Source organism: Perna viridis, chromosome 14, assembly GCF_037379345.1.
Source record: "Perna viridis isolate PV_CMFRI_1.1 ecotype Kerala chromosome 14, ASM3737934v1, whole genome shotgun sequence".
Classification (NCBI taxonomy): Eukaryota; Metazoa; Mollusca; class Bivalvia; order Mytilida; family Mytilidae; genus Perna; species Perna viridis.
Window position 1 is genome coordinate 26,522,691 of NC_142458.1, and position 9,970 is coordinate 26,532,660.

Here is a 9,970-nt window from a genome sequence, read left to right on the forward strand (position 1 = left end):
AAATACCTAATAACCCATTTTTTAACTGAGGCATTAATACTCTAGGGGTTTTTACCTTGAAAATATATATCAATTTAAGTGATTTTTCGGCAGGAGAACGGTACTTTTTTTTCATTTTGCCGCAAATTCGAAGTGTTTTCGCAACTTTCCAGGTATTGTTTTAATGTTTTATATGTTTGTTTACTTTGTTTTGTAGAAAAAAAAAGTTTGTAGAATAAAAAAAAAAGTGATTTTTGCCTCAACGAGGTATAGAATGTACCAAAAAAGTACCAAAAATTCCTCCGTTTATTTTTTTGCGACAAAAACTATCGTAAATGGAAGGTTAGGGTATCTAAATATTTTGGTTGATGGGGGGTGCACGGAAGGGGATATCTAAGCCCATGTACTACTATTATTGTTATACTTATTTATCTTATTTTATTTTTAGTAGATATCATAAAGATAGTTATCTAAATTAGTATTATTTACGGCCAAATATCCAAAAGGTATGTAAAAGCATCATTGAATTCATGTAACAGATAGTTTTTTGTGGATCTTTGAAGAGTTTACATATAAGCTGCCATCCATAACACATATACCATGTGTGGAATACAATTATTCCCCATTGCAATTCCACCAACCTGTCTATATTAAGTCGAATTTTCAATTCGAATAAAATGTTGTCAATTAAAAACTTCAAAACGGCTTTGATAATATCTAAATATGCTCAATTCATGTATGTATCTCACTGAAAACTTGTACCAGAATAAAAACATTGTTGCAAAATACTATTGTAAAGTTCATTAATACTTATTTAATATCAACCACTTCCGGGGCAACTAACCGATGCAATATGTAGCATATTATATTGGCATTGATAAGATATTTGGAAAATCAACTGAATAAAGAAAGTTCTACATTTTGACTTCTTGGCATCAACGAAAAACTATAATTTGAAGAATGGTATAACTAAGTTACTTCATAAACACCCAATAGAAAAGGTGGCACATACCCTTTCCTTTTATGCTGATTAATGTCCACCCAATTTCATTATTTAGGAAGAATGGAATTATTCAACCTGTCAACCAACTCTCCCACTTTTTTATCGCATGACCAAATATTTGCCTACTATTTAAGTTTTCATCTTTCAGCTAAAGATCACTGGGCGTTTTAAAACACGATCATTATTTTCGTGAAATTATAACCAAAAGGGGATAAAAAAATAGGGTAAGTTTTTATTCATTTTTCTTTCTTAAGTATACCTGACGCTTTGTGGGTGATATGTAGTGATCATATTGTCAGCTCACTATTCATTTTCAACCATATTGTTTCTGGGTTGCGCTGCGGGGTATTGTTTTCTGATGTTGGCTCACAGTTGATATTTTGATGATAATTCTTTTATTTTTGGCAAAAACAACATCTTTATAAAAATTACAATGACCGGTATAAGTTGTTATCGTTAAAAATACTGTAAGCATAGTTATTATCGCGAGCGATTGAGTCCCTGGATCAAATTCTTTTGATTACTGCTATAACCTTGGCTCACTTGATTATTCATTCAATTTTGCAAGCAAGTTGAAATTGCAAAAATAAATCTCCGGGAAATAAATTTGTATTTGTTAAAATGCATCATTGAAATAGTGTTAGACGCGACATTGAATAGGCGCAAAAATGGTTTGACATCATAAAACTTGATGATAAAAGTCAAGTTTACTATACCTACAGTTAATCTGAAAATATTAGATTTTGAACCTGTTATGATAATATTTCAATAAATAATTTGTTGATATATATGAAATTGAAATGCAAGCTGCAGTTATACATTTATTTAAATTGTTTATTTCAGATGAAAGGTTTTGTGTGTGTTCTTTTAGCCATATTTGGTATTGTGCATGGCAGAGGTTTCTTCTTAAAGAAAAGTCTTCCATCTGAAAAATTTGACGAATCTACCGTTGAAATAGGCATGGTAGTAATCAAGGATATCATTATGTCTGAATTAGGAGATTTGATGAAGGGTGTTGATGAAGCTTTCACTAAAAACCGCGATAAAACTCGTGAGGTTGTAAGAGGTTGTGTTGAGTCAGACAAACCTATTTTGTGCATAACTGAAGAAGTAAGAAAGGCACTAAGCTTGTCCAAAACCGAGGGATCTATTACAGAAAAGATTGTAGGGCTCGGTGAATATTTTAAAGCAGTACACGAGAATTGTGCTGAATCAGCCCCGGAAAATATTTGCAGCGAAGAAATTTATGAATTCGGCGAATGTGCCAAAAACGCAGGTCAAAGATTCTGTGAGGGCGATTTTGCTGATAATGAAGAAGAGGCTAAAGACTGCAAGAATGGAGTAAAATGGGTCGAAGGTAGAGGAGAAGAGTTCTATAATAAGCGTTGCGGGTCAGAGTCTGAGGAAGCTAGTCGTCGTTCCTTGTTTAGATTGTTTGGTAAAAGCGAACAATAGATAGATAGATAGCATCAACTGTCACAGAATTAACAATGATTTCTATACTTAGTTTCTGACTTTAATCATACCTATCTGAAATTTCAGATGAATTATCATGTTTTAATATACTTTTGGCGATTGAAAAAATATAGTAACAACAAATGAAGTTTTAGATGAGACAATTAAAATATTTTGCAGTGAATTTTGTCGGCTGTTTTCAGTAGTTTGATCATTCGGGGCCTAACTTAAGTTCAGAATATGCCTCATAATCAGATCTTTTGAGGGCAGATAAAATTTGTTTCTGTGATGTCATAATACCAGTACTTTGATGCCATTTTGTCAAGATTTTTCTCTGTAAGAAATCAATCTAAAACCTGATTGGCATGTTTAAGTGTCAATTTACTAACATAACACATATACTAACGTTGGTTCTCTGTTATTCGACGTGACCATAACAGAGCAGAGCGTATCTTGCAGACGACTAGAACAATTGACCATTTCATACTTCACTCCATTTCCGGGTGGAAACCGATGTGCCCTTTTGTTTGCACAATTTTCATGCTGTCACATTCGGTTGATACTCTCTGAAAAGTAGTCTGCATTAGTTTGTTAAAAAAAATATCATGAAATGCTTTCACACAAACTTTATAAACATAAAAATGACAAACTACTTCAAAGTAGATGCTAAAATTATTACAGAGGCTCCTTTAAACCTGGGGTTACAGTATAGCTACTTATCGAAGGAAACGATAATTATCCTCTCATCCAAACAGATCAAATGGCCGAAACATGATCCTTTGAATAAGAAGATTGACAAACTATCATCAATGAAAATCTTCATCGATTGTCATTTTCATAATTATTTTGATGATTTTTTTTCTATTTTTTTATCTAAAATCAAATCTACATCTAAGATAAATGTAATGAAGGTTGCATCCTTTTTTATAATGATTCCGTATTTCAGTCTATATTTAGTATCTGTAGTATATACTTTCACATATCTGCATGACGTTGAACGTACAATGAATTATTTTAACGTTCATATTTTAAAGGGACAGACACTCCCTACAGATGAAGAGATAACAGCATTTATATCGTCAGCTTCTTTCTAGGTTTTAAGTATATGATTGATGAAAATAAAAGAGTAGTCAAGGGAACCACAATTCTAGTGACAATCAAGAGAAAAGAAATTGATATAGTCATGATGTTCACATTGCTACCTTTCATTTGACTTGCGGTAACCTAACCATATGAAACATTTTAGTGTCTCCTCTTATTAACCCCACTTACCCATTTTTTCATTTATTTCTTTTTTGACAAACCATCGATATTTTGGATGAATGACTTTAGTCTTTTCTTTTGATATGCTACAATCTTACCTTCAAAGAGCTTTTAAGAGCTTTTCATATTTAAAAGAGTAATCAAGGGAACCAAGGTTATAGCGGTAATCAAAAGAATGTAATCCGTTGACAAAGACCAGACATAGAAAACAGACATACACAACAAAGAACATAAAGTAACTAAAATCATACATACAAAGTAGCAAAAGCAAATGAGCAACTCGGACTCCACTAAAAACTGGGAGCATAGACCAGGTGCACCAGTAGGGTAAGCGTCCTCTGTTTTTTTTTCTAGAAACACCCGCCGAGTTCCTCATAAAAAGTCAAGTCCAGGGTAGACGAAAGAGGAAAGGAAAACTATGATACGTTGAACAAATCAGTTTTCTTGGCGTAGAATAATACACCGTAACGATCCATGAGTTCATGATGACTTCAATCTTGTAGCAACATAACCCTGCTTCAGAAACTCATTGACCCTACACTTCAAGCATGTATGAAATCGTGGGTTTTAAACCTTGATTTTTAAACCGTGCTCATTGAGACCTTAAAAATGATTTATCACATGGCCCCATCCGACGAAGTTGTAACAATGATGCAATAACAAACATATGGAATACAAGTATACAAAACCACTGTAAACTATAAAAAAACATTTGGTTGTTGTAGTTTGGTTTTTCTTTTTTTTCCAATAAATTTCAGTAGTTCCGAAAGAAAAAAAGGTATTTTAAAACTGTAGAATCGGCAGAACAACTACAAGATGAAGACACAAAATTCGGGCAATTTCAGAGCTTATATTAGGCACAATTATTCAATCATTGAATGATAAGGATATGATGTAAAAACAAACTCCAGAACCGGGAGTTGTAAAGACATGGAACTAGCACCATACATCGAACGATCACTTGACCTTGAAAATTGTTACAAGATTAAGGTCACACCATAATGTAGAGGCTAAAAATGCTTCTCTTTGAAACAATAAAATTGTCATAAATTTTGGACAGACGGTCGGACTGTTGTAAAATTTAGCTCAAAATGTAGAACTTATCCATGTTATCAAGAGCTGTATATATGTACTTATTTCTTATAATTTTCTCAGTATCATGGCTGAAGTTTGCAGTGTGAAAGGATGAAAGGTCGTCCAATGTTTCTACGACTTTCGGTTCCCGAAATACAAATTTTCAAAACTTCGGGCATATTTCAACTCCTATAAGGTTTCATAACAAAATACACGTTTATGTTTATTCATAAGGTAATTGTATCCATCTGCGCCATGAAAACTGATTTGTTCAATGTGTCATAGCTTTCCTTTCCTCTTTCGTCTAACCCGGACTTGACTTTTTATGAGCAACTCGGTGAGTGTTTCTAGAAAAGCAGAGGACGCTTACCCTACCGGTGCACCTGGTCCATGCTCCCGGTTATTGGTGGAGTCCGAGTTACTCTTTCGATACTTTGTATGTACTATTTTAGTTACTTAATGTTCTTTGTTGTGTATGTGTGTTTTTCCATGTCTGGTCTTTGTCCCTGGATCACATTCTTTTGATTACCGCTATAATCTTGGTTCCTTTGATTACTCCTTCTATGAATACTTCTAATCGTCAATGTGTAATGTTTTGCAAGATATGAGCATTTTTTTAAAAGGACATAACTCTCAAAGAAGAAATATTTCGCAGCCTCATTTGCTTTTAGTACTTGATGATTTCTACATGTTTACAACGTCAAGTCTTGAAATATCTTGAAAAATGAAGAGGGGACAGTGCTAAAATATCGTCCAAAAAGTAAGATAACATCTATAAGGGATGATAGAAAACAACGTGCCCTCATCTTGAGATCTATCAATTGTCCAAGTTTGGTAATAATATCTTAAAACATGACGAGGGGCGCCTTGCCAAACAAAATGCCGGAAAGAAAAAATACATACAAAATATAATAAGGCTTTTTTCGGAAAGACCTTAAAAATCAAACCAAACGTGATTTTTGTGACTGGGTCCTTGTTACGATCAGTATAGGTCTTTGTCATAATGCTTCATCTTAAATATTTTCATTTACTATTTTTGAGCAGTGATATAAAATTAATATCAAGTACTCGACATAAAATTGCTTATCTGCCTAATTATTCAAATTCATAAAGCTATGTCAACTGCAATGTGCCCTTGCCTTCTCACTTATGAAATGCCAGTACAATATGAATTGTTTGTCAAGTTTTTTTTTTTTTTTTTTTTTTTTTTTTTTTTTTTTTTTTAAGGTGTTATTAAAGATCAAATTGGGAAAATGTGGGGAATAAGATTAAGATAAAACAATGGTTGTAAATTACTTTAATTATGTATTTTTGGTAGTCCAAATCTTGCATAAATTATTCCTTTGAGCGAATTCCTCAGCATTTGTCTCTGGAAAAACACCAACATAAATAATTAAATGTTCTACATTTTAACCGTATACTTTCGTGTGAAAAAACTTTCAATAGTGGAGGACAAAAGAAACGTAGATCAAATATGATGCCTATAGAAACTCAGTACAACATGCTATTAAATTTCAGTTAAAATACTTCATCCAGTTTTAAAATTATTATTCTGACTTGGTAATGGGAGACCTTAGCATTGAATCACTTTGACACTTGTTAAGCTGATGATAGGCTAAAATTTTAATTTAACCAAATTTCTACAAAAGTAAAGTAATTGGTTGTTACTTTTCATTGTGTATTAATAATGACTTTCCTTTAAAAACTAAACTTTATTAAATATTCTTATAACTTTTCTACATTTGGGACTTTAGTAGGAAAAAATGAGTGGGGGGATAAAATTATTTAGATATAATCCTACTTTATTTAACATTACTTATATAGTAATTGGTAAAAATCTGAGACAGTGTAGAACAAAAAATAATCAAGGAGCAGGCTTTCATTTTTAAAGCTAAATGGAATCTTTTCTCTTTTTTTTAAATCATTTTTATCAATAAAATAGGTCAGTATGAAACAATCGTAGTATCGATTAAATGCTTGTGCATATGCATATATCGATTTTTTTTATTTAACTTGATTTTGTCTATTCTGGAGAAGATTATTTTTCATATACTTATAGCTGAAAGAATATCGCTACAAAATGTGGATAAATTTTAAAAACCAAAACCGCTGATATGCATACACATTTATAAAACAGGACAAGTGCATAAGTATATCGACATGCCCTATTAGTTACATTGTTGTACAAGTATTATTGAAAGGACCACCGCAGAGTATCATCTTACAAATTACATGTAAGTCATTATAAAGCTAAATACGTCAGCAGAAGATTTTTATAATGACGCAGCAATCATTTGGTATGACCTGATATTTTAATTACAGAGAACGCTTTGAACCAATATAAATTTAAGTAGTATCGTTTCATAAGTTCGTTTATTAAACCTTACAGATCAACACAGTTAAAAGTTCCCAAAATAGATATCCTAAATTCGTACTTTTCTCTTTAAGTTAATTTAGTTTTTAAATGTCAGTTCCTGTAAGGAACAGGCAGTGGGTGAAACATGGTATGAAGGAACCCATCATTTTGAAAGTGTAATTTGACTATTTGCACCATCAGAATCAAGTAAAACAGACAACATTTTCCATATCATGCTGGACCATTGAGTTACAATATCATTTAAATTCACTGAAAATGAACATTTCAAGGGCAAACAGCTCTGTCAAAAAACCTACATTTTTTCTATCAAAGCAAAATCAGTGATGCAGCGATTAAATTGTGTTATCTTCCAGTAGAGAAAGTATCCTTGAGTAATATTATATTGTCAGATCGCTGGGTTTTTTACATACATTTTTCTGATTTGTCCCATTTTGCCTGATTCTTTTAAACACTTACACTAAATAGCTTTTTTAAAAGAAAATATTTTTGTTTCATTTGTTAGCTGAGTTTGACCAATTATCAAGGCGAGCTTATGACAGATCTGCGTTTTTCGTTGTTGTCGTTGACATTTCTGAAAAAAAATATATAAAAAACGACCGTTTCAGTTTTATCTTCGAATGTCGGTTTAATACGAAACTTGGACGCAGACTAAATCTTTTTGTTACTTAAATTTTGAAAATTTTGGAGCCAGAAGGAAGGTACAATACTCACCAAAAAACTGCAAATGATGGATGTCATCACTTTTACATTTTCGGGAGTATATGCATACAAGAACAACCAACAACCTTAAAACCTCATTTTCAACAATTGCTAAGTATAGCTTCTGCAATATTTTGTTCGTGTCTGGCTATGGTAATTCTTTTTTGTTTACTAGTTTGGGTTATTTTTTTATTATTATATGAAATATTACTTCAAATGCCGTTTATGTTAATACTTGTAGATGTAAGTTTGCATAGGATATTGTATCCGCCAGAATAGATAAAGTAGAAAGAATTTAAATTGCTTTTATGCATTCACTCGGGAGTTCTTTTCTATGGTCAAGCATACAAGAATTATTGCCCCAAGATCTTTGCACCCAAAAGCAATATAACCAACATGTAATTAACCATCGTTTATATAGTTCCCATTTAAGATTCTTCCTCACTCTCCTATTGAATATTTTTTTCCTTCCATGCTCGTTCGCAGATACAATTTAGTAAAATTTATTCGTCTTTATATTCAAAAACACATTCAATGACATGTCGTTTATTACAACTTATAAATGATAACGGATGTTGAATGAGTATTGAAAGCATATCGCTTTTCATGTTGTCTTTTATGATGACTTTTACCGCATACAGCCCAAACCCTTTCCTTTTGACACGGGAATTACTATTTTCATGTGACATATCTAAAAAAATCCTCCATTATTGGATCTCTGCATCACTAGATTTGCTCAGAATTTTTTCAATAGAATGTTTAAAAAATGAGAATTTGACACAGTTATCTGCCCTATAAATGTTAATTTTAGTGCATCTCAATGAAATTATAACTCAATCCACCAAAATGATATTGAAAATTATGTTTTTTTTCCTTGATTCTGTAAGGCAAATATTTAATTCAACTTTCGAAATGATGGGTTTTTTCATACCATGTTTCAAACACTGCCTGATTCTTACAAAGACTGACACGGTGCATCAACAATACAAGAAAAGGAAAAATGACTATGAAAAAGCGTATTACTTTATTCTAGCTAACGTAAGCAAAAACTTTTAAAAATAAAAGAATTCCAAATTCTGAACTTTGTCCTGCAATTTATTATTTGTGTTTGTCATGCATCTGACATGTTGACAAAAAAATTAAAAACGACACCAATAAATTATAAAGAAGAGACGCCCTCCAAATAACTACAATACAACACACATCAATTACTACCCATGATCGCTGTGTCATTTGTTGGTCTAATTGCTGTGTGGTGATCCGTATCGATCTCATAACAAACTCAATATGTGTTTGTTTTAGTCCTCAATAGGTTTGATACTTCAACTGGAACCAACCAAAGTTTTTTTTCACATTTTTGGAAAAGTATTAATATATAAAAACATTCAAATAAACTTATATTCCGGATATCTCCCACATGATCCATGTAAAATTCCCACATATTATTTCATCTGTATAATTACCTATTACAGAAAACACATGGATGATTGTTAAATTCTGCATATTTCTGTTGGATAAAATAACAATTTAGTGCATAACTGTCTATTACTTCTCAAAAGTATCAAGATGCTTCTCACCTGTGAGGTATCTAGATAGCTACAAGAAGTGTACTTCGATAAGTATAAAAATACAAAAAAAAATAAGATATAAACAAGTTAAAAATGGAAATTAAAAATATCTTTAGTTTTTATAAAGGTGGATTTGTTTCAAATAAGCGGGATGCCCTTTCCAAAATTATAACATAAGGCTACCGTACATAAGGATAACATCTATTATAATACGATTATTTATTTCACTTGTCAGTAAGATTATCAACATTTTCCATATTGGTACTTTTAAGTCATCAGCGTCGATCGGTCCACAGTCCACAATTCAAAACATTTCATACTGATTAAGGCTTTTATTACAGAAAAAATCGTAATTTTGACTTGAATCGATTTGAAATTTTAAAGTTATAAAGATTGTTTTTATTTTTTACCAAGTTATGTTTGCATTACTAAGCGTAGGCCAGTTTACGCTTGTTCATAAACCGCAATTCTGTAAAATCTTACTACATATCAAGCGCGTTACCATGACAAAAATGATCATGCACGAAAAGAAAATAAAAGGATCCTATGAAC

At 31.9% G+C, this 9,970-nt stretch overlaps 1 protein-coding gene across 1 annotated transcript; it reads left to right on the plus strand.

The window, feature by feature from the left end:
- The first annotated feature begins 1,127 nt into the window (after positions 1 to 1,127).
- Positions 1,128 to 2,615, plus strand: LOC148598806 (uncharacterized). The gene is made up of 2 exons (XM_088561442.1): positions 1,128 to 1,206; positions 1,826 to 2,615. Exon 2 carries the CDS (start codon positions 1,826 to 1,828, stop codon positions 2,435 to 2,437), a length of 612 nt encoding a protein of 203 aa, XP_088417568.1. The 5' UTR covers positions 1,128 to 1,206; the 3' UTR covers positions 2,438 to 2,615.
- Positions 2,616 to 9,970: the final 7,355 nt, after the last annotated feature.

Bases quoted from the DNA above. Each gene is read 5' to 3' on its own strand.
- LOC148598806 (XM_088561442.1), top strand. From the start codon at position 1,826: ATGAAAGGTTTTGTGTGTGTTCTTTTAGCCATATTTGGTATTGTGCAT.